Source organism: Tauraco erythrolophus, chromosome 9, assembly GCF_009769465.1.
Source record: "Tauraco erythrolophus isolate bTauEry1 chromosome 9, bTauEry1.pri, whole genome shotgun sequence".
Taxonomy (NCBI): Eukaryota; Metazoa; Chordata; class Aves; order Musophagiformes; family Musophagidae; genus Tauraco; species Tauraco erythrolophus.
In genome coordinates, this window is record NC_141473.1 from 40,405,289 (window position 1) to 40,429,933 (window position 24,645).

At 41.2% G+C, this 24,645-nt stretch overlaps 1 protein-coding gene across 3 annotated transcripts in view; it reads left to right on the plus strand.

Moving 5' to 3' along the window:
• The window catches only part of PCDH15 (protocadherin related 15), a 359,782-nt gene extending 335,728 nt beyond the window's left edge, over positions 1 to 24,054 (plus strand). The window contains exons 30-36 of one of the 3 annotated variants that reach the window (XM_086616980.1): positions 3,050 to 3,268; positions 7,125 to 7,235; positions 17,897 to 17,918; positions 19,410 to 19,448; positions 20,637 to 20,710; positions 21,547 to 21,679; positions 22,468 to 24,054. In XM_086616980.1, the coding sequence (XP_086473106.1) occupies positions 3,050 to 3,268; positions 7,125 to 7,235; positions 17,897 to 17,918; positions 19,410 to 19,448; positions 20,637 to 20,710; positions 21,547 to 21,679; positions 22,468 to 24,054 (2,185 nt within the window). Of the gene's footprint in view, positions 1 to 3,049; positions 3,269 to 7,124; positions 7,240 to 12,117; positions 13,511 to 17,896; positions 17,919 to 19,409; positions 19,449 to 20,636; positions 20,711 to 21,546; positions 21,680 to 22,467 lie in introns of those variants that run through there. The other 2 variants (XM_086616981.1, XM_086616982.1) reach the window with 2 other exon arrangements.
• The last annotated feature ends 591 nt before the right edge of the window (positions 24,055 to 24,645 follow it).

Here is a 24,645-nt window from a genome sequence, read left to right on the forward strand (position 1 = left end):
CTCCTAAAAGACTTTGAGGCCACTTAGATAATTTTACAGACTGAAACGATCAGCTCCTTTTTTATCGTTTATATGAAAGAGGCTTTGATTTATTGGAGCATAAAAACCAGTTGAATCCAGAAAATTTCTTCTGCATATATTAAGTGGAAAACGTCCACCATTAAAAATAAAATGCTTACCCCGTCTGAATCTTTTGCACAATGTGTCATGTTTCATCATGGAGTAAAGGTGCACGGTTGAGTTACGAACCTGTTAAAATAGGGTTTGTCAAGAAAATGCTAACAGAATTTTAACTGAGAGATTGTTAAAATCTTCCAGAGATTTAATGCTGTCCTACCTGAATGCTTCTGCCAGCTCGGAGGCCGTGTGACACGCACCAGTGACATCTAGTGTATGACAAAAGAAGCAGAGCTCTGTTTATATTCCGTTTATGTCTTGTGAGCCATCATTGCGGGTCTTTAAGCTGCAAAAAGGGATTTTTGCTCAAATACCCAGAAAATGTTTTGCGGAAGAAATCCAGGAATTAGTTTGAGTATTAGCTAAGCATGCTAATGCAGAGGGAAGTTACTCTTCAGGAAAACACCTTGGGTTGCTTTTTGTGGGAGTGTGAGTCTGTGAAAAAGAAAAAAGAGTGGGTGAAAAGCCACTGCTCTTTGAAGTTAGTGTCACAAAACCAGCCCCATTTCATCATTCGGGCTGAGTTTTGCATGTTATGAGATCCAGCTAATGCGTTACACAGATCAGAGTACGCTCTCCCCAAAAATCAAAAAGAAAAAAACAGGGACAAACAATGCTATGAGGGCTTATCAGTAAATTAATTTGAGAGGAAATCAACTGTAAGAAATTAGTATCTTTTTAAGAAATGGTTTTTTAGGAGTGTAATTTCTGTCTCATGATCAGACTAAGGAAATAAAAGCTATTTCAGACTCTTTAGACACCCAGAGTTTATATGCAGAAATCCTTTCAGAATATTTTGTTAGCTGTTGGTTTTTCGGGTTTTTTTATTCCCGCTTTTTTCACTTGCCTTTCTTTCTCCAGCAGGACCACTGCACATGTAGGGGTCTGGGGCTCTGCTGTAGCTAAGAGCCAGCAGGATCCTCCTCCATCCTATCGGGTGCCTCCTACTTGGATCCGTATAGCCAGAGCCTACTACTTGGCAGCTTGCGAGACAGTCCGTCCTCACTTCAAAAAGGATCCAAGAATTTTTATTTTCCTTTGAAATTAAAGCCTCGGCCAAAATATTTTTCCAAACTCCTCAAGTAAATTTCTTTAACGTGCTATTTGCTATCAGAAAGTCATCCAGTAGAGAATTTCTAGTCCTGTAAACTGCCCGTTATCAGATCAGACACTGAACGTCTTCCACTGCACCTGCTTTTTCAAGGACTGTTGCAGTTCTTTGCTTGGTAACTCTGTTGTTCCAAGCTCCTCTCGTAGGTGATGGATGTTATTATGGGTTGCAAGCTGTGACAGCAGCGCGTGGATGCCGGTTACCTCATACCCCAGTTCTGCCTAGGACCTAACTCTGTCTTCACAGCGTGCCTTGCCAGCCTCCTCGACGCCAGCGTTTTTCCGATAGCTGTATAGATAGCTTATTGTTCCCGTAATTAGTAACGTTAGTCAAGATTGTTCTGGTATCTGGCAGTGTTTGGAGAACCCCTGAAGTTTAAATTACAGTTTATTATAAGCACTTACTGCTTTTCCTTTTAGAAGAGGTTTGAAACTCCAGAAGACACGGCCTGCATCTTCTCCAAAAAATGAAAAAGAGGCGGCAGTTTACAGGAATCTCTGTCTGTCATCTCTTGTGACCTCCAATTTGACTTTAAGGAAACGAGCACAGATGATGTAGCACTTTCTAAAATGTTATTGTTTTCCTTGTTACAATTCTCCTGCATCTCTCAGGAATATTGCTACAAATTCCACCCCAAAATTGCCATGATGGAGGGGATGCCTGAAGCCAGTGAATAAACTCCCTTAGCACTGTGCCAAGCAGAGGGCACATCCTTCAGCTTCTCTGATGTTCACTCCCACTGGAGATGAGCTCATCTGATGATTGTCCCTCCGTGTTTCCCTCTTGCTATCGAACAGCCTGTGCTATAAGACAAAAGTCTTACTCCAATCAATCAATCTGTAGTACCAGCAGTACAATCTCAGAAGATGGTGGCAACACAGAGGCTGAGTAGACAGAGCAGATGGGAGAACAGGGTTCAGAATTGATGCATCTAGTGGGAAGGGGGAGCGAGGATTAATCAAAGCATATTTTTTCCAAATCCCTTTTCTTTATAATAATGAAAGGGAAGTCAAAAGGGAACAAACTGTAGGCTATCCTTCCAGCTGAAGAGTTTTCCTAAGCAGCTGAGGGAAGTCCTCTAAAAATTGCCTGCTTTTAGAGTAGCATCAAGTTGATCTTTAGGCCAGAGTGGTCTTTAGGGATGTGTGCAGGAGAGGGTTAGTTAATCCTCTGCAACAGACCACTGAAGGGAAAAGCACAAAGCAAGCCGTTTGTCATGCTGCTCTCAATGGCATGGAGAACTTTTTGCCCCTAGAAATGAGGCTAAGCTTCAGCTCACCTCTCCTTTTCAGTGTTTAAACTGTCTTCTGGTATAAGTACATTGGACTTATCACTGACATAGGGATTACAGGGAATTACTAACATTTTTAAGCACGTAAAGAATAGAATCAAATCAAATCTTTTAGGTTGGAAGAGACCTTGGAGATCATTGAGTCCAACTGTAAACCTAACACTGCCAACCCCACCGCTAAACCACGTCCGTAAGCACCATGTCTACACATCTATTAAATACCTCCAGGGATGGTGACTCTCCCAGTTCCCTGGGCAGCCTGTTCCAGTGCTTGACAACCCTTTTGGTGAACACCTTTTTCCTAACATCCATTCTAAACCTCCCCTGGCTCAACTTGAGGCCATCTCCTCTCGTCTATTGCTTAGAAGAAGTTTGTGCGTTATCAGACCATAGTTACTAACCCAACCATGCAGTAAGACAAACACAGTTAATGCACTTGGCTGTAACAGTTTTCTTGTGTGACACTGCAGGTTCCTGGATGGCAAACTGCTGGATATCAATAAAGAGTTCCAGCCGTACCTGGGGCAGGGAGGACGCATCCTGGAGATCCGCACCCCGGACGTGGTAGCGAACGTCAAGAAGCAGGCACAAGCCGTCGGCTACACAGAAGGCGCGTTACTTGCTCTGGCCGTCATAATCATCCTTTGCTGTATGCCGGCTATTTTGATAGTTATGGTCAGCTACAGACAGTAAGTACTCCTCTTTTTGTGGTAGCAGTGCTGTAGTAGGGATGCTGCACTTCTTAGCAGAACTGCTTTGAAAATGATCCTTCATTGCAAGGGAATTACTATACGGGGAAATATTTATCATTTCCTTTTCACCCACCACAAGAGTTGGTCAATGCTTGATGTGGGCCGTGCATGAAAAGAGAAAATGCCTGGGAAGTCCATCTTGCTGTACTGTCTAAAGTTGTGGTGCAGTAACTGTTTCAGAATTCGTGCTGATGCGCAAGATCAAAAGACGGATGTTTGAAACAGAAGTGTAGATTCAGAGCTGAATTCCGTAAGGGGAAAAAAAAAGCAACAAAAAACACAACAACCCTAGAAGAAAAAGGTTCTGTTTCAATTCATGAATCAAAGAATCAAATCATGTAGGTTGGGCAAAATAAGAGGACTCAATTTTTTTTGTTGAAATCCTAAAATACTTAGTTACATTTTTTCCCTGGCTGCACACCTCTTAATTGCAAGTGTTTCCTGAAGAATCGATTTTGTGCCATTTTAGCGCTATCTACAGCAGCATACACCAGAGAGAACCTTCTTGATATTTCCACTCACCTCTCAGAGACTCAAGAGGTTTTAAGTAATTGGGCTAATAGACTAATTAAAGGATCAACATCACTAACAAGTTCCTCTCAACTAAGCCTTTTCAGGTCCACTCGTATTTAAAATCAATGCATTCAGACTTAAAGGCTGTATGTTTATTCTTTAATTTCTTCTCATGAAAGACTTCTAATTCCACATGCCTGCTATGAGCACTTAAAAGAATTACTAATCATTACAAAATGAAAATACAAATAATTCTGTGCATCTTCCCCAGTAAATGGCTATATTCAGCTTTTTTATCTGTCAGTCTGTACCTCCATATCTTTCTGTCTTCATTTTAAAACTGCTGAACTAGCTGGGATGTAATATGCCCTCATCATGGAAAACCTCTGCTCCACAGACCATGTAGGAAGAAGGCGTTCCCAGCACCATGCTGGATTGGTTTTTTGTTTGTTTTTCTTTTTTGTTTGTTTTGTTTCTACCAAAAATGCTTTGGCATCTGCTCCTTTCATTGTGCTGAGGGCAATGAAGTGTCCATGGCTCTGCAGTCCTGCTGCAGTGCCGCATCAGTCTGTGGGAGGAGAGGGCACGGAGGAGCTGATGTACGTGTATTCCAGTAAAGCAATTACAATCTGAACGCTGCAATAGATGCAATGTGGGACGATATGCCGGGGTGAGATTTAAATGGTGCAGTTTTCCTTTCTGCGCTGCAGTGAGCAGTCAGCAAAGCACTGTGTTAGTCATCATCTCAAAAGCGTAACCTACATGAAAAACCAGCAGCCTGCCTGAGAGCACTTTCCGTAGTGACACCAGACAAACAGCCAAGGAGAGCCTTTTCGTGATGGTTACTGCACATTCTTTGGATTGGATTTACATACCAATTTCTCCAAACAGCTTGGGTCAAAGGAAAAGGTCCTTTTAAAGGAGTTTGAAAGAGTCTGGCAAACTTCCGTGCCATTGGGATGGCAGCACATCTCAAAGCTGCTGTACTTCTCCCAAAATCGTATATAAAGTTTGGTTCCAGTGAAACACTACTGAACCTGTTCAACCTACAATGAGTTGGTGGTGCTTGTTACCTGAATTGCCTGTTTCTTCAAGACATCTAATAGCACTATTTTTCCTTGGTATCTGTTAGATTATCAATCCCTTAAAAGAGCTTTAAGGAATCTGCCTAACTTCATTTCATAAAAAAAATATACTTTCGTTGTCTAGAAGCATGACTTGGAGTAGGATTTATAGCAGACCAATGTGAATAAACTATCCTTTTATGAAAAATATATCACTGAAGAGTGCCAAAGATTTTAGTGTTAATATTGACACCAAAAGCTATCTTGAGCCTTACGGTTTGTTTTCACATTACAGCCTGTTTTCTCCTTCTCTAAAGGAGTATCAGTATTTTTCCTGTTAACATTCGGGCAAAGTAGGTGCTCCAGTCTGCCACTGAGTGTAGAGATTATAGCGGGATAAAGGCAACTGGCCTACCCACACCACGTGTAATGGAAATGTGAAGATTTTCTCACTTTTGAAACTTTTTATGTGCAGGAGGTCCATTTTCCAGTGCCTTCCAGATCAGTGATTAGCTAACTAAATTTTGTAAATAGTGAAAATTCGCTGAATTTATAAAATTATCACTGTTAAAGTGCAGCTCAGTGCCTACATTTATGACCTGTAAACAAGCCAGAAACTATCATTATTCTTTTCTATTAAATAGTGTCTTTGAAATACACTATCCAGTACAACCTTATAAGGTAACTACAAATAATGTATTATTTACTAATCACAAAGGACCGGTATTGTCCAAACAGCATCCAAAACAATACTCCTTCACTACCAAATATGTTTTCTATAGCATTCTTGAAACATGTTACAATGAGAAAACAGTTTTCTGAGAAAACAGAAAAATGCACCCCAAACAGTCGACCTGTCAAAGAAATAGCATGAGGTGTGTCCATGTTTTCATGTCTTACCCAAAATTTTCTCTGGGTGTCCGTGTAGGGAGTTGTTTTCTCAAAGCCCAAAAGTAGTTTTCCCCGCTGTAATTCATGGTTAGGCTGACTGCAAAATTGTTTCAACAGTATTCACAAATAGCAGCTAAACACTGTTCAGCTCTGAAAATTATGATTCTGTAGACATGTCATTAATTCTGTAATTTTATGTGTGGAATAATTAATTAGCATCTAGTTTATTATTCCTATTAGGTTCACTGTTTAGGACAATTGTTGCAAACGGAATTCATTTAACCTTCCTTTTTATCTCTTTATCTCTTTTTGCATAACAAAACAGATTCAAAGAGTAAGTACTTATTTTCAGCTTTACTTCTAGAGCTTGAATGTGACAGCCTACCAGTCTTTATTTTTAAGAAGTAGGGGTACTTGACATTCAGTAAGAGTTACTTCCTCTACTCCAGCTCGCTCCTGTACACGTTGTATGGCAAAGTTAAAAGTTACTTACATGACTACTCAGTGTATGTTATCATTGCATGCTAGCAGAAATTAAAGATGCTGTGGTTCAGGACATTGCCCGCTTTAAAGGAAGTAAATATTTCCATGGATATGGTGTTCCTGAAGCAAGCAAGTGCATGTCAGGCTAGAGTGCACAGAGGGAGACTTCGCTAGGAAGGATCAGGTATTGACACCCTCAAAGCCAAAGTGAGGCAGATCAGCCATGTCACCCGGTTACATGCATGAGGGACCCCAGGCTTTGCTTTCTAGATAGAAAACAAAAATTTCTCTCATAGTGAATTAACCCATTTAAAAAAAGAGTTTTTTTCAGGAAAACTGTTCATTGAGACAGAAATTTCCCAGCCCACTCTAATGACAAAGGAGTTGTAAGTGTAAGTGAAACTTTGCCAGAGACTTTTTTTGTGTTTAAAATTACCGTTTCTTGGCTCTTGACTGAAGCACTTGACCAAAGAGCTTACTCCCTCCACTGTTAGTTAGTCTTGGGCAGCCAGAAGAGATAAACCCCCTAAGAGGAACAGTGTCAAAGTTAGAACATACATTATTTCCTGGGAAGCAGCTGCTGTGTCAGTGATGTACTGCTGGTCAGGAGGTTTCTGTCCAAGGAGAGCTCTGGGGTTCCACCAAGAGAGATCAAATAACAGAGAGCTGAAAAAGCCAGGAAAAGATTATGATGTTACTACTTTTCTTTGAAGAAGACAAAACGCAAGGATGTTTTGAAAACTGGAGGGGGGAGAAAAATGTAAAACTTTACATCTGGGCTTACATTAGGGTACAGAGTGTTTCTAATGAGCACGTCTCCTTCCCTGTGTGGCTTACCAAAGGCGACAGGCTGAATGCGCAAAGACTGCGAGAATCCAGATGGCTTTACCAGCAGGCAAACCAGCGAGCACCGCTGCCAACAACCTCTACGAAGAGCTCGGCGACAGCACCATGTAAGTATTCCTTGTGCCACATCGGTAAAATCGTTAGTGACCGAAGCCACAATTCGCTTTCCAGGGATATCGCTTCATGCGGTCTGCGGCAAAAAGGCTTTTCTTCAAGAAGGGGTCTTTCCCCAACTGCTTGGAGTTCTCAAACATCTAGAAAATAAATAGGATGACTCTGTAAGGAGAGAAAAAACAATTTAACCCGCTAATGGGGATTTCTTGTAGTGCACGGGGGAATCTTTAACAGGTTCTAAGTTGGCAAAAAGCAGGGTATAACCAGATGGTTTTTTCTAGAGCAAGAGCCTACAGCAGGGCATTGCTACCAGGGTGAGCCAGGACCGGGCTCCTTTAGAGCCTTAGCAAACCCAGACCAGCATGCCATGATTTTCAAAGCTGCTGACTAAACACATCCAGTGGGATTGCTGCCCTGAAGTCCCTGTTTGCTGTAGTAAGAAATATTATATTGACTAAAGTGGGAGTTTTTGTTCTAAATTTGAAACTGTTGGAATATTGAAAGTAAAGAGAAAGGAACTATCAGAATAGAGAAACCACTGGCAGTTCAGTGAATATATATTTTACCTATTACATGCTCATAAAATAATAATATTGCAAAGATGCCAACCTTTTTGTGCTCCTGTGAGTCTGAAGTTTATGGACTCCAACAACAATTATTTGTTTTGCTCAGAAAGCTGCAATGTCCCAGATGCTGCGATGGGGTTTATAAAACGTTAAGGAGGCACGACAGAGCGTATCTCTGCCGCTTTAACTCTTGGCCAGCTGAGTGCAGTCTCTGCGTCTCAAATAATTCCGGAGCTTCAGCTTTTCTGTGTAAACAGAGGAGCTGTACTTGAGGCAAGAAGAGCTTCTCCTCACTGTTAATTTCCTCCCGTGCCTTTTGCCTTCGTGAAGTGTTACTGCTTAGGCAGGAAGGGAGGAGAAATGTGTGTTGGACAGTAGAACATAGTCGCATTTTTGAACGTAAGCACTTCTGCTTGTGTACCACGTGAGATCACATCTATACGCTGACACATTCAGCGAGGAGCCCTGCTGCATAAAATTCCCATTTCTTTTGCATGTAACTAAATTTCTACTGAAATTAATAATTCACTTCTACTGCTTTTACTGGCAGGGATATAAAGCTAATTATCTGTGGGAACTGGATATCCCAATGGATGAATCTGTGTTTTGTGCTGATGAATATTTTATGCTAAACCCACAATGAGCCTTGTTGCGCTGGGTTTTGACCTGCAAAGATTTTTTTTTTTTAATGTTTTAGTAATGCAAAACCTAAGTGCAAATTTACAGATTGGCAGTACTGACTTTGAGGCTTAGATTTATGTTCATTTTGACTAAAAATAGTTTTCACTGCACCAAAAAAGATGCCATATCCAGAATATTTTCTCTCAGATGTCTTTGCGTACAGCTAAGATGTAATCATATCCATCGTGCTAAGGAACTGATTAAACATAAACTAGTAAAAATCCTTACAAACAAATCAAAATCCTTAGGATTTTAAAGAAAATAACATGCTTCAATAACAACAATAACAAATAATCTATTTTTTTTTTCTGTCAAATATTTGATTTCAAGGCGCTGGTATACCTTAGGAAATTATTCTTTGGAAAATGCCTTTTATTAACACGCGTCATGATTTTTAGTCCAATATCACCTGTCTTTAGTTTTCCTGAGATGGTCATCTTTCATTTGCGGTGCTGCCTTGTGTCTTGTTTCCTTAATTTGATGTTTATAGCAAATGAAATGGAACTAAGCTCTTTAGTTTTAAATCTGCCTTGTCTCATAATTTTCATTTTTCTCTGTCTTTGGATACATAGGCATCAGTAAGTAAGCTCATTTCATTGTCTTAATGTTTGTAGCTAGTAGAAACGCTAGTTAATTTTCCTTTCAGTCATTCCCATTAAACCTTGCAATCTGAAACTCATATTTCATTTGTCCATTGATCAAGTACAGGAAAGACATTTACTGTGAAGTTTGAATACTTCTATGCTTCTTTATCCTTTTCTTGGAAGTAGAGATGAAGTATGATTGCTGAACTTGAATGGTGTTATTTCTAAAGCCAAAGAGTCCTACCACCTTAAACAAAAACCAAACAAAATCAGCCCTGAGTGCATGCACAGAGGTTTGCCTTCACTTCATGGACTTAATATCTCACAATTGGATGCAAGCAAAATCTTTCTTGTCTGCCGTTTACAGTTCTTTGCAAGGCAGGTATGCTTGTTTGAGTTTACAGAAACGTGCTTCGGACTGGTGAGCTGATGTGTGTCTCACTGATTAAAATACCTATACATAAACAGAAAAAGATTGCAGGATAGCCTCATCCTCGAGAGGCGGCATGGGAAGTGAGGAACGCACTGAGAAGCTTTAGAAATAATCTGTTCCAGTAGCATAAAGGTTATGTCATCTTGCATGAGCCTTTTACTGGAGGGTTTCCTTCAAGTTCAGAATCATTTATTTCTCTCACCTCTAAATAGCTTGAGGGTGCTCGACCAGCCTCAAAGTATGCTGCTTTAGAATAAAGAATTAGTTTATTATTAGTGTGAAGTCAATTATTTTTCATAGAGTTACATTCTGCTCAAAGGCAAGCCTTAGGCATACTGGTTTTTGGAGAACTGCAGTGCTCGGAGAGAGTTTATTCGTCGGTGTAACCCTTCGTGGCTTTGCTGGGCGTTACTGGCAAACGGGAGAGCGATCCCTGTGCTCTGTGCACTGGTGCTTCTCATCGGTCCTCTCAGGCCCCTGTGGCCATTCGGAAGCTGTAGTTTCTCTGCGTGGGTGATCTAGTCAGAACAAGAAATAGAAGTTAAGAAGCAAATGTGTTTCATTGCTAAATACAGGTCTCCGGGGGAGTTTTACATATTAAATAACTCAGAGGAGATTTACTATCTCTTAATTAACTCCTATCCAGTATCTAGTTAGTTGAATTTCTCTTTCGGTTTTGCTAGGGAATATTTAACCACCTTGAGGTTATATTTCAATTAATTTAGATTTGGTAGTATTTCTGAGATAGGAAAAACCAACACCAAAAAAGACGGAACAATCTGACCAAGAGGTCTAAAACTTTGTCTTCCGACATTCACGTAATCATGGAAAATGTAATTTTTCCCCTATTCCTGTGTTAATACAGACTAACTCTTTTTTTTAATCTAAATTCTAAAGAATATGACTCGAATTTTGGTAGAGACAAGACTTAGGATTTTTAACTCAGAAGATTCTGTGAAAATACTGGACAGCTCCAAGTCACTACAAATAGTTTTATATGGTATTTTGAGTTGTGTGTGTGTGTGTAGAAGTCATTGCCACTCATGCTATACTGCAGTTGCTGAACTGCAGAAAATAGGAAGGTTTTAAGTATGGCATTCCAAACATGGAGTACCAGCAGAGGTAGCGAAGCCGTAAGGGAATTGTACAAAAGTGGAATTCAGTCTTTATACTCAGTTTCTACCATAACGTTCCCTTAAGCCGTCACGTTCTCACCATAGTCCAACCTACAGATATATTTAATATTTCAGAGAGCTTTTTAGAGCAGGTGTCCTTTTTAAGACTGTTTTTTTGTTTTGGGGTTATTTTGCATCCCCATGCTCAACAGCACATCTGTTTAGTTACATCAAATTTGTAGATGGCAGCAGTGGAAATGCATTTTGCTTCGATCTCGTTCCTGATGAGGGTCATCTTCTCTTTGAAAGGATAAGGGGTTTGGTTTTAGCTCTATCTGACATTAGTCAATATCTTAAATTTGTCACAGGTTGGGGGGAAATAAATTTATTTTCAGCCTCAGGTGAGCATTATTTTAAAAAGGACTCTAAGGGCACATTTTTCTAGCAGGCAGTTTGGGGATATGTATTTTAAATTACTGTTTATCTTAAAATCTGCTCAGAATTTTGTGGTGTTGAAAATATTTGAGGAAGGTAGGTTAATGAGGCACTCAGAGGTGCTAGATGAATTCTAGAAAATGGTGAGACCTCCTACTTGTGGTGTAGAAATGCAGTGTAATCCAACTGCAGGTGTTTTTCATTTGGTTTAATGTGGTGCAGAGACGAAATTCATACCCATATTGATACTACTGCATAAATACGTGTGTCAGAAATGCAAGCAAATGCCCGGCTTGGTAATTCTTTAAGAATCGATGTCAGGAGAATGGTCTGAGTCTGCCAGTCGTCTCGGCTGACTGGTTTCAGCTCCCATTGGCCGCCTTGCTCAGGTTCACCTCTGGCTCCTGCAGCCACGGCGTCAGGCTCGGCGTCAGCTCGAACCACCGTTCTACTTGTGTGTGTGACCACGGCCAGTCCTTAAAGACAATGCAGGCACGCTTAAAGACTGCCTGCTCCCACCCCGTGTTTTGTAGCATACCAGAGTTTTGATGCACAAGTATTACAGAATAGGCTTATTGTAAAGATTCTGTGAACATTCTGTTGGCTGTGTGCAGTATGGCACAGGGAATGATGGACACACAATTATACCTACCACGTATACGTACCGCGAGTCCGTATTATCTCTCAGAGAAACTGTATCGCGTAACTACGTAGCACTGATGTTTGCTGTCACTGGGGAGACAGGGTACAGTATTGGCTGGTACTTTTGAAATCTAAGGGGCTTTCTTAAGAAGAGGTTGACTTATTTTTGAACTTAATGAGTAGCTGACAGCTTGTTTTGATTTTTCTTCCTCCTCAAGTCCTTCTCCCTTAAAGAAGATGTAAAAGTAAATGTCTTGCCCAGTAGTCTAGTAAATGTGATCTTTCTGTTGGGTAGTAGTAGTTTGCTAGAAGTAATTTAATGGCTCTGATTCATATCATTAAGTTCTTTTTTTTCTCTCTCATAAGTATCTATGTCCATGCATGTTTCCTCACATGTGATTATCTTCTTTTCTTTCAAGTCTTTTTCTTCTCTACCATTTCCAACAAAGCAGGGGAAAAAAGTCAGTCTTAGAAGAAGGAGACCGTCAGAGAGTTATAAGCAGCTTTGCTTCCCGTGCTATTGAGGCTCACAAGCAATCTAATATCAATGGATCACTGAACAATAATCTCCCCAAATCTTCAAGTAACATTACTTTTTTATCTGACGAGAACCCATTAACTACTCAAAACCCATTATATGTGGAAGGTGTCACTCAAAGTCCTGCTGCTGCTGGGTTTCTACGGAAAAGAAATGATACTCTAGATACTCTTTCTCCTTCAAGACTAGTCTCGAGAGAGGCCTTTTTGGGAGGCAGTCACCGTGCGTGGACAGTACCAACTCACATTACTAAGAGTCACGCGCCTGGTTCTCTGAGTAGGCCGGTTATCATGGACCCCATCCAGTGGCAACAGGAGAGACTCAAAGCAGAGAATGAAGGAACTGAAAATCAGCATAGCAGTGTTGATACTAGCAGTCCACTCTTTCAAAAAATAAGTGGCCCCAAGTTAACTGTAAAAGAAAAGGCCAGACAGTTTGAGCAGCAGGCCTTGCAAGAAATGAAGCAAGTGAAGTCTCCTGATGTGAAATCCATCCGGTCGCCAACACACAGCGTCTGTTTCCCAGAAGGAGAGAACGTGCTAGAGCAGTCTCCTAAAAGTGTGGTTGCTTCTCCTTGCCTTCGCTCTTCTCCTCTGTCTTCTCCAACTCCTTGTGCTGAAGTAGTTGAACCAGAGGCCTCCGCGGTCCCCTCTGTAATCATCACTCACCACGACTACCCTGAAGAACTTTCTCCTCCTCCAACTCGCAAACCAACTCCTCCGTCTTTTAGGATAAAGAAATCAGTTTGCCAAAGTCTTCTAGCTCCTCAGACCAAAGAAGTTACAGAAAGCATTCCAGATCCGCCTAAAATTCCCCCACCCCCACCTCCACTGCTGCCACCTCCACTGCCACCACCACCTCCATCCCCTCCTCTGTTGCCACCACATCCTCCGCCCACAGTTCCTCTTCCTTCTTCCTCATCTCCTCTTAGCACCCAGCACCTCTCCCCTGCCAAGCATTCAAAATCCCCTGCCAAACAGCCAGCTGTACCGCCACCGGCCACAGTGCCAGAGCCTCCTCCCCGTAGGGAGCTGAAAGGTATTCTTAAAAACATTCAGAATTTAGCGGCGATCGAAAAGTCGGTGGCCAACATGTACAGCCAAATAGACAAAAACCACGTTCTGCCCAAGCACGTTTCTAAGCTCAAAGCGGTTGCAACGCCAGAGCTGCCAACTCCAGAAGCTGTGGCTGAGCACAACCAGCAGAACGGCAACTTGAGCTGCGTTGTGGAGGAGCTTGAGAAACGCTTTCCGTCTCAGTCGACAGCTCTGTAATACTTACGGTTGGACGTTTTCCGCATGTAACGTTTTGAGTGAGGTGACTCTAATGCAGCACATGGTATCTGCCTCAGACTCCCTAGAAATTCAGACTTTTCCCCTTTCTCTGCTATGTACCACTACTTACTCGGTCCTGATCCCAAATTGAGAGACAATTTCCTGTTCACTCGGAAATTTGTAACGTATAATACTACTACAAGTTGTTTTCTCAGAGCTACATCTTCCTGTTCTGTGATGCTGGTTCTCAGGCTGTTTACCAAAAATTCTTGGGGAAAACTGTCCCTTTTTAACCATGGATCGGTCATAGACGGCAGAGGGCTTGATACTGCTTTATGTTAAGCAGCCTTCCCTGTAGGTACTATCAGTGAGCAGAGTGATTTTTCTGCAGCTGTAATTGGAATCTCTTGCTTTGCCCATGAAATGTACCACCTGGGAGGAATCTTACTGTCAAATCTTGGATGTCAAAGAAAGCAAGTACTGGTAGTAAGCAGGCTCAGCACCAGAGAGCCGGAGTTATTGCAGTAACACATCCTCATGTTCCATGGGAGGTGACGCAGCGCTCCGCTGTGCTGGTGTGCTTTCTCTCAGCTCATGTCTGCATCTCCAGTCAGAAGCAGGGTTTTGTCTTGATTTGTCAGTAAACCTGGCTGTCTTCCCTCCTGTTACCTATGTTCTGCCTTCCATTGCATTTTTTTATAATGTAACTGCATGTTAAATGGTTTTCTTTTGTAAATTTCTTTAATGTACAAAGCGTTTGGTTTTCATTTTGCATGCGCATGTTGTTGGTGTCTCTAATTTTCATGCTAGTTTGCCATAAGCTTTACAGCTGAAACATCTCGCTTATCTTAAATTGTAATAAAGTCACTTTGATTAGTGTCACCAAGTGAAGATTTTTCAAGTGCTTGTAAAAATCCATGTAATATGGATTTACTTACTGGCTTTTTTGCTCACAGTCATCTAAATCAGACCTTTACGTGAAATATGCCAATTATAGTAAATCAGCTTATCCTTTGAAAAAAATGGTAAGTAAAAGCAGTTTTGGCATTTAAATGAATGTTAATTTGAGTCAACTTGCAAGTTTCCTTTTAGTCTTTTGCCAAAATTTGAAATATTTGTGTTTAGTATGACAATTTTTAAAAACATATTGGGAAAGGCAGATAGTGAACTAAAACTGAAACCCCAGTTCAGTATCAAATGTTGCAATTCTGAGCAAAAAGGTAATTCATTCTTTATCAAACTGTGTCAAGATACTCAGCATTTCCATGGTGCTTGCTTGGCTTTCCCTCTTTTCTCTTTTTTTTTTTTAAATCCGCAGTTAGGACATGTATGGATGCTTCGGTCAGAAACTGCTGAAGGTAGTTTCTCTTTCTTTGTCCCAGAGCCAAACTCCATGAACTTCCATCACGCAAGTTTCGCTGATACATTAGAATTTTTCTTTACTTAAAACTCTTCTTGGGCTACACTGCAGCTCCCAACACACATGCTAAATGTGAGGAGAATGATTATCCATCATAGCATTTTTGCTGTAACAGAATCTGTATAATTCACAAGATGCACATATATAGAATACCTGCCGATGATGCTAAATTCTCCAAGAGTGGCACGACTGCAGCACCAGCAGCAAATTGTCAAAGTTCAGCAGCTATTAGGTAGAGGAACTCTCAAGGTTTAAGAGCTGGAATTGGAAGATGGCTTACATGTTTACTTGCTTCTGTGTGTCTGCCACGGTCCTGGCGTGGAGACAGTGGAAAGTGTGCAGAGATGAGCGTGAGAAATGACTGTGCTAAGCATGTTCAGAGTTGATCAACCCTTAAGACAGAGATTTGAATTTAAGTACCCACATCTCACCGTAGAGATGCTGCTGTGAAGTTCATTACATCACTAGTGAAATACTAGGCTAATATGACCTAATTTTGCAGTGTGTAGCATCAGGCAGCAAAGCTGCAGGTGTTTCGTAATTCGCAGCATAAACGCCAAAGGTTTTATTTGGCTACAATTGTTTGTGGCGTTCCTTAAGCAGAAAGAATGGACATCACACAGGAGCTCCTTTTTAAATATTTAGTGTCATCAGTCTTAGAAGAGTCTGTGGGGGTCATGGAAATGGGCTCTTCACTACTGAGGAACACCTGCTTTCTCATTCTGGAAACCCTGAAGTTGGAAAGTTTATGAAACCAACTTTCATTTTGTCTGGAATTAATGCAACTTTTGTTCTGCCGGTTTTTGAATAGCCTTTGTTTTTAAAAAAAAACATTGCATTAGACTGGGAAAGAAACTGTACCAATAGCATATATTTTTAACCTAACTCAGGGAAGTTCTGTCCCATGGAGATGTCTGGATGCTCCTGCAGTTCCGCAGCACTACAAAGTCGTATAACCAATACTGATAAGAAGTTGAGCATAGATATGGTTATCGAGCAGTAGCTTACCATTACTCATCTCCCTTCCAGATTCTTGCTCCTCACTTCCAGCTATAAACTGCAGGAAACCTCCGTTGTAAGAGTCAGAGCAAACTGATAAGCAGTTGCCTCCTCCGAGTAGTATCTGTAGTTTTTGGGGTTTATGCTGCTTTTGCTTTTAATATGAAAACAGATAGAAAGTATGAAATAGCAAATGCCTGCTGGGATGCCAATAATTGGGAAAACTGTTGCTTTAGGCAAAGCACAGTGAGTAATACAGGCCTGTGAAAGGTCGGCACGTTTTGTACACGTAAGTTCATTCTTGGTCTCCCTTTCATGTTCAGTACCAGCAGTGTGTCCTGTCATACTGTCCTGCATCATCACAGGCGCTGTGTCTTTGCTTTCCATTTTCCATTGAAGATTTCTCTCGGACTGACTGCAGGGGAGTCTGGCCGATAATGTTTATCCAGAAGCAATTCCTCCCTCGGTGGAGAGCTTTAATTCCTTCCTGGAAACAAATGATGTTGTTTTGACCTTTGCCTTTTTGTCAGAATAGATCCTTGTGCTGTATTGAGTAAATGGGAATTTTTTGTCTTTTGGGGGCTTTTTTTCTTCTAATCATGGCCACGCAAAACTACAAGAGGTATAAGCATCTCTCGAAACACAGTGTGGTGCTATTTTTAAGACAGTTGAATTCCAAATTTAATTAGAATTACTTATATTATGCTTTTAATCTGCAATATAGTGGCTACTCAAGAGCAATTAAGAATAACAGGCTTACTTATCCTCTGTGCAACACAAGACCTCCCTTATCTGAAGATTGTTGGAGGCAACATGGAAACTAAATACAGTGTTCCTCAAGTGGGCTTTGAAAAGTCACAGATCATCTTTTGATGATAAATCTTCATTTCAGTTGTTCATTAGTTTTATATTCTATGGGCAACAGCATTAATTTAATGCTGATAATCAATTCTATGGGCTGAGTATTAATAGAAAACTTTATCGATGGTGATATTAAAGAATTAATAGGACTTCTACTCTGTTCTTTATTATTTACTCAAGTGTAATTAAAGAATTTCCCTAGGCTGCTGTCTGTGTACTAGGCTAAGCTCAACATAATTTTGAGCATTTACCCTTTCCTTCTTAAAAAAAAAAAAAAATCCAGGCTTCTTAATAAGAATGCTAAGACCTAAATTGCTGTTCCCTAGTTCTTTCTAAACCATTTTAATTTTCTGGCACAAAATGGGAGAATAGAGAACTTGATAGACATAAGTGCATTTGTCATGAATATGAATGACTCCAAGAAAATGAATTAAAACAACAAAAAAATTCCAATAAGATCAAAAGCACAAAGCCTGTGGCAAAATAATCATAGATAGCAAAAAAGAATTTAACTCCCCCCTGCTAAGCAAATGTTAGGAAATGTGTCATTTTAGTAATAATGTTGTTACAATAAATTAGTAAGAGAAGCTCCAGGCCAATTTCTAGCACATCCCAAGTGGATACAGAAAGTCCCAAAGTAGAAGAGAAGCTGTTTCACTGCTTAAGCAGACGCATGAAGTAACAGAGTCTCGTTGGAGATCTCTGGAGGTCTCTGAGACAACAGAGAAGGTGCCTGGGAGGGACCTCTCTGAGGGGATGCGAGAAAAGCCAAACACGGCGTTCGCTCCCTTTCCCCCCGCTCAGTTCCACTGGGTGCACTGGCTCTCTGGCTTTTGGGGATTGGGGATTCCTTCTCATTCATTTGCAATCTAAAGCAAGAAAAGATCCCAAAGATTCACTAGCCTTTCTCATACAATAATTCGTATGTCCAGAGCAAACCTAAAGAAAAACATATTTTGTATTGTAGATATGTATTTCTTTTCTTGCTAGTAGTATTTCTAATTACATTATCTTTTCACCTCTCTCCAGAAAGAATGGCAATATGCATCTTTATGTAGCCTCAGAGAAGTACACTAATTTATGTTTTTTCTTTTTCTGACTTCTAGGCGAGGATATGCACAGCAAGAGGTAAGGCTGTTCCCCGTTTTTGTTTAAAACATTGATTACATCAGCATACTTTTCCTACACAGCCTGTGTTGTGAAAGTCATTGCTACTAGGTTGAGGCTAGGAATAGAAAGTGGTTCTAAAAGTTCCCGAGGCACAGATTCACTGGGATTAGTAACCAGTGTGGCACAAACGTAAGGCTAGGAGACTGCTGCTCGACAGACTGCCAAAACCACCTTCCCTCCACGCTCGCTGTGGTTTCTTCTGGCACCGCTCACCGGCGTGGGCCTGCTGCTGGGCTACACAGACCTTCTCTGCAACTCAGTGTGGTCAGTTGTTCTTGAAGCATCATTTTCTCCAGCAGCAAATAACATGGAGAGTTTCTTTCAGAAACATGAACTTTCTAATAATTAGAAAGTTCTCCAAAATATATTTCTGTCATAAAGGCTGATGTTTTACTGCCGAGAGGTGGATCTGTTTATCTTAAGATGTGCATCTGGAGCCTACTGCTCCTTACTCAGTAGCGTTTCACAAATTGCAAGCTTTCTCTTGTTCCACTGCGATTTTTCCTCCCTTTGCAGAGCTGATTTATGTCTCTTCATTCAGATACAGAACTTCCCCATCTCTCAGGGTTTGGTTTTGGCCAAGAAACATGGCTGAAATAGTTCCACCAAGTTTTGGGAGCAAGGTAGGGGCAATGGTACCGATCTTCCCAAGTAAATCTGATCCTCATTTACAAAACAGCAAATGACGTGCATCAGTCTATCATTTGCAGAACACTGGAGCTGCTGAGTAACTAACAACACGACTACCAAAAATGACCCATCTTTAGCTGTGACACACCTGAAAGGAGACGTGTTGTCCCATCAGTCCTCTCCGTGCAGCCTCCCGGGGTCTCTCCCCTCCCATCAGTGTGCTTTTCTCACCGCGTGCCGTGTACGGAAAGAAATCCCACATGAGCTGTAGAGAAAACAAGTGAGACGCTGTCTTATCGGTGTTGTGAATTAAAGTAGGTTTGTGGTCACCAGGTCTCAGTTCAGCTGCAGAAGTTTATAAATAGAGGATTAAAGTGAGGGTATTGCAGTAGAAAAAAACAGTAAGAAATCAAACCAGTCAGGTTTTTAATAGCTGAATCACTGACTTTACTGCATAGATGCCCTTTCTACCCGTTGCGGATAATTTTTTGTCTGCCATTGTCTCCAACATACACCACGCAGAAGTTCTCTTGAGCTCTGACAGAAGTTCTTGAGTTAAACAATTTGGAGAATCACCACATAAACTGGGAATTTTGTATTAGAAAAAAGCAATAGCGGACTGCAAAGTGATTTTACTACAGGAGGTGCTTAGCAGTGTTCTACTGCTCACCGAGTTTGGAAGTGTCCAGGTGACTGCCGTACAGAAGGCTCTAAAGGACCCATGATTTTCAGATTTCTATCCAATCTCAACTCAAACACAAATGACCTGCACTTTAATTGTTGCTGCCTAATTAACCCCTGTCTAATATTCTTTTGTAGCAACAGCAGTTGCTGAGACCTTCTCTTCTCAGACCAGAGGTAAAACTATTTTTCATTTCTTAATTAGCCTATAACTTTTTTAATGGCTTTTACATAATTTCCTAATAAAAAACTTGTCTGTCTTAGGTAATATTGTTCCCTCTGACTCTTTTAGATGAAAAGGAAAGTCTCGACATTGTTACTCCATTTATGTTGTTTTAATTAAATACCTTAAATCTACTGTGTTTTGGTATTTTCCCCTCGAGTATCTTTTATTGCTCCCGTGGACTTCATCACACAGACTGAAAGCTTTCCTAGTTTTGTGTGCGGATTCACAGACAGAATAATTTCCTTGCTGTCCAACCACAGTCTTTTTTTGTGGATGTCAGTCAACTGATAATTGGTTATTGTAATAATCAATTAATTATTAATTGATAATTGATTATTAGCCTGCCAAGGTAACGGAAGCATTAGCCCACTGCAGTGAAGTGCTCTGGATTATAGACCAAATACTTTCTATTTCACATCTTTTAGACCCACTCCTGTGTCCAGAATAAGCAACAGTGCAAACGTAGCTTTTGTGAGGCCCTGCTACCGATGGTATTTTTGGGGTACAGAATGGCGATGGTTTCTGCAGTTTTTGTAAGCAGTTATGACAAGATGCTCTGACACAACTTTAATTTCACTGGACAAGAGGAAAACCTTTGGGAAGACAGGAGATAGAGAGGACATGCTGTCCCATGTCAAAACCCAGGCGCTGGCGCTCTGCGTCGATACTGCAGTCCAGCAGTATTCCACAGAGCAGCATAATACCAAACGCTGCGGGAAGGGAGCTTAAGGACACAATGCCTCTTCCATAGGCTACAGACAAGTCCAGTGCTGCTCATGATTGTTGATGGTTGAGAAAACATTAAAAAAGTGACCTGACAGACAGTTGAGAGAGGCACAGAAGGGACAGCGTATTTGCAGTGAGTCCAGTTTACTGAATGAGGTTTTGGTACAGGGTAGTTGAGACAGAGTCCCGCACTGGAACAGTGTCTGCATTTAGCTGACTTACAACAGTCATTCCCAGGGAATGCACCAGGGAAGGGGTCATTTAAAGCTCCTGGTGGCTTCTCAATACGTTCCTCAAATTATCATCATTTTTTATTTTGCTTGTTTGCACTTCAAGATGCTGTTCTTTGTGCCTTTTTCATCATTCACATGTGTATAACTGTTTGCATCCAATCAGTCTCTCTCTTTTGACAGGAGTTAAGTATGGAGTCTGGAATTGATCCAGGGCAGGAATACTATGGGCAAGATTACTACAGTTATGAGCACGGGTACATTCTCTTTTTTTCTATGTATTTCTGAAAATGCTGCTTTCTCAGGTTGGTGATGTTTATTATACAGCATCTAATCTGGAGACTTTCCTTCACCTCAGGATTACTTTAATCTTTGTGTCCACAAAGGCGTGCGCTGACAACAAAACTCTTTTAAAAAAAAGTTAAAGGGGCATTGTATGACTCCCTGCTTCTTTAGGAACCTAATTATTACGCTGCAGAGTGTATACCCTGTTTATCATGCTGGTTTTATAGTCACTGCTTTATTTGCATAGATCTGCTGTCTTGGAAATTAATTTCCATCATCTCCCCTTCCATGGCTTGCCAGTTTGAGTTCAAGGACTGATATTTCCTGCTCACAGTTTCCAGCGAGCACCTGGCCTTTGATATTACCCAGAAAAACGTCATCCCACCTTGTTCTGGTAATGCCCATCTGACTGCAAGCACTGCAGGGACTATTGCTGTTCTTAAAAGCTTACAGGGATTCTCCAGAACCGATCCCCAGAAACCTGCTCTCTCATCCCCCAATTTAAAAAAAGATCCTCCAAAAATTCAGGTACCTGGAAAGAAGGTCATTCCACTTGGGAGATTTTTGAGTGATCCCAGAGACGTGGCAATTCGAGTCATCCTCCAGTTGTGATGGGCTTACTGCAATAAGAAGAGGTTTGGGATTGTGTTACTGCTAAGGGGAGGGGAAAAAAATTCTTCTCAAAGGTAGAGAGAAAAGAGAGCAAAGAAGTTCTTGTCCTTTCATGATGTGAGGGCGTGCGTTTGTTGCTGTGTGTGGAGACACATGTGAATAAAAGTGGTGCACGTTATGATGGTGTTTTTGCCAGGTATGAACTGCCGCAGTATGGGAGCCGCCGCCGACTGCTGTCTCCTTCAGGGATGTACGATGAGTATGGGGAAGTCGTGGTAGAAAATGATGGTGGCTACTACTACAGTCCGCATGGATCGACAGCAGATGAGGTAAGCATCTCCGGTGTGTTGATTCCATCTCTGAAACAAGGTGAAGGACCACTAAACTTTGTCAAATGTATTTTGTAATTGATTAGAATATTGTGTTCTATATAGACCAAATAAGCAGCTCCTCAGTGCTAACCACTGTTTGCCCTTCTGATAACCAGTAAAGTTTGTGTCAACACCTCTTTCCCTTTTTCTAGAAATGAAAGGAATTGCAAAGTTTCTTTTAATATCCACATCTATTTTTTCCCTCAATGTAGATTTCTAGTTCAAAGAAAAATCCACATAGCCTTAGGTAATTCCATTTTATATTGTTTACCAAATGGGGTATTACTAATATTCAGCCTATGACCGGTGATTTTCCACTGAGAAAAGCAGTCACCTAAAGTCATTTATCATAAAGTTCACAACTGAATGCAAAGAAATTTTAAAATGTCAGTGGCAGCCAGAAGAAAGTTGATGTAAATGTTCCTTTTTTTTTTTAATGTAATTTTCAGAAACACTAGACTCTTAATCCATCACATGGGTTTTAATTAAATGAGAAGAGATAACATTTCTGAGCCAGTCTTTTTCCCTGTTGCAGAGTAAGGTAGTTGTGCACTTGCAGCCTATTCTAGAAGTGAAACTTTCCCCATAACTTTGGTAAAAAGCTATTCTAAAACAGGTAAGTTACTGTTGATGCTGGGAAAAAAAAATGTTGCAGTTGTTCCTACTGACTGACTTCTTTTAGGGTACGAGTTTTCACAATAACGATCCTTCAAATTGTAATCAAGTTCCGTTTTCGTAATTTGCAGGGGATGAGTCAAGGCAGAGGTCCTTCAAGCAGAGGCGTAAGCCAGAGAGCAGGGGCTCAAATAGAAGGTAGACCTTTAGGTGGTGGGATGGATCTAAGACATGGTTCTGGAAGAGCATATAGGACCAGCCAGGGAAAAAGGAAACTAAAAGCAGTGATGCATTTAAGTCGCGTAGCAGTCAGTGTTCACAAACCGGTAGGAAGAACGGAGTCTGCTCACTCTCCATGGAAGAAAGCAAAGATATTCCCGATGATTCTGCAGAAAGTGAAAGGCGGAAGGAAGGATTCCAGTTATGCCAAGTTGATGTCGGCTCGCCAGGTGGACGGTGAGAAAAGTATGATTATCAGGGGGAGTTACTTCCAGAAATCGACAGACGACAGACCTTCGATGAGAAAACTAAATCATGTGTTAAAACGCATCAGCGTCTCCCGAAAATTTCAAGAGCCTATTAGCAAAGATTCAGTGCATGCAAGAGGAAAAGGAGAGGAAGAATATGAAAGAGATGAAGCAAAGTCAGGAGTTTCAATAAATATCACAGCAGAGAGTGAACACGAGGATAGTGATTATGAGAAGAAGAAAAAGAGAAGAAAATACACCTCAGATGAGTCATCTGCGAAGAGCAGCAGCTCTGGTTCGGAGTCGGAAGATAAAGACTACTTGAAAGTAACGCTGGACCAAGACGAAGCCACTGAAAGTACTGTGGACTCAGATGAAGACACTGGGCACGATTTTGGGGATTCTGATGATGACTCTGGATCCAGCTCTAGCAGTGAATCGGAGGAGGACTCCTCTGAAGAGGACGATGATGAGGAAGACTCTGACAGCGATGAAGACGGTAGCCTGTCAAAGAGCTCATCTACGCGAAGTTCATATAGCAAATCGGGGACTAGTGAATCCAGCAGTAGAAGAAGCACCGAAAGGTCAAGTGTAAAAAGTATGGGAGGTAGCTCTCATGGCAGAGCGAGGCGATCCAGCCAGAAATCAAATATTAGCTCTAACACATCAGGTAGTGACAGGGACACGAGCTACAGGAAGACTTCAGGATCCAGCTATAAGAGCAAAACCTCCTCTGTCAGCCTTGAAATAGAAGACACGATAGAAGAGGTTTCGGAAGAAGATGAACAAGTGGATGTGGAGCAAGGCAGCGCAAGCCCTGATGAGACCACAGAGAACTCAAATAAGGCAGTTTCTCAAATATCTGCCAGTGCAAAAACTGCTGCTACTGAAGAAGACAAGAGAGGAAAAGCGGCTATTAATGGTGAGGATAGCTTGGATGAAAGCACAGAAGAGGTTGATACTGATGCTAGTGACAGGGAGGAAACTATCAGTAAAAATGAATCTTCCTGTCTAGAAAGTGAAATCAGTGTTACTTCCAAAGGTACCGAAGGGACAAAAAGCACAACTGGTGCCACTTCTGGTAAAACTGCTACTTCCCCTGATACTGAGAATCAAAGTTCTGGCAGCAACATGAAAAGAAAGAAAATAAGAAAAAAGATGTCCCAGGAAAACGGTCAGTCTCACTCAGATGAGCCCCTGGATACTGCCGTCACCGAGTCAGAGACTACTGGTGATTCTACGTCCTTTTGAAAAGGAGCGACAGTAGGTGGACACTTTGCAGTGAGGAGTGATCTTGTTTGCTGTGCCTTCTGTGTGGTCTTTCCTAAGCAATACACACTTGACTAGAGACAGCCAAAATGAATATGTCAAAGCTTATTGCTTCAGCAGGTGAGCCCTATACGCTGTCTGAAGGACAGACCTATAGAGAACCAAACTAATAGAATTCCTCTGAATCTACTCGGGTACACTGAGTGGTAGATACAGAAAGATTAATTTTCATCGAGGAATGGCGGCAGGAAGGAGCACTTTTCCTCTGCTAATTTCAATAATGTAGTTAAAGAGGCATTGTGTCGGTTCTTAGGTTTAATCCTTTTTGCGTTACGCACGTTGTAAAGCAAAGTAACGTTGTCTTTTTGTGATAGATACAGCTTGGTGAACCCGTTGGTGCAAGCCTATTAAGGGCGCTATGTCCACGCAGGTTATGTCTGTCACAAAATGGCACACTGCAGAAAGGAAAAGGGGCCAAACATGGAATTCAGTGAAGAACAGAAATTACAATGAGGATGAAAAGACTTGAAGTCATGGTTTCACCTTATGTTCCCCTACTGTACAACGTTTGCT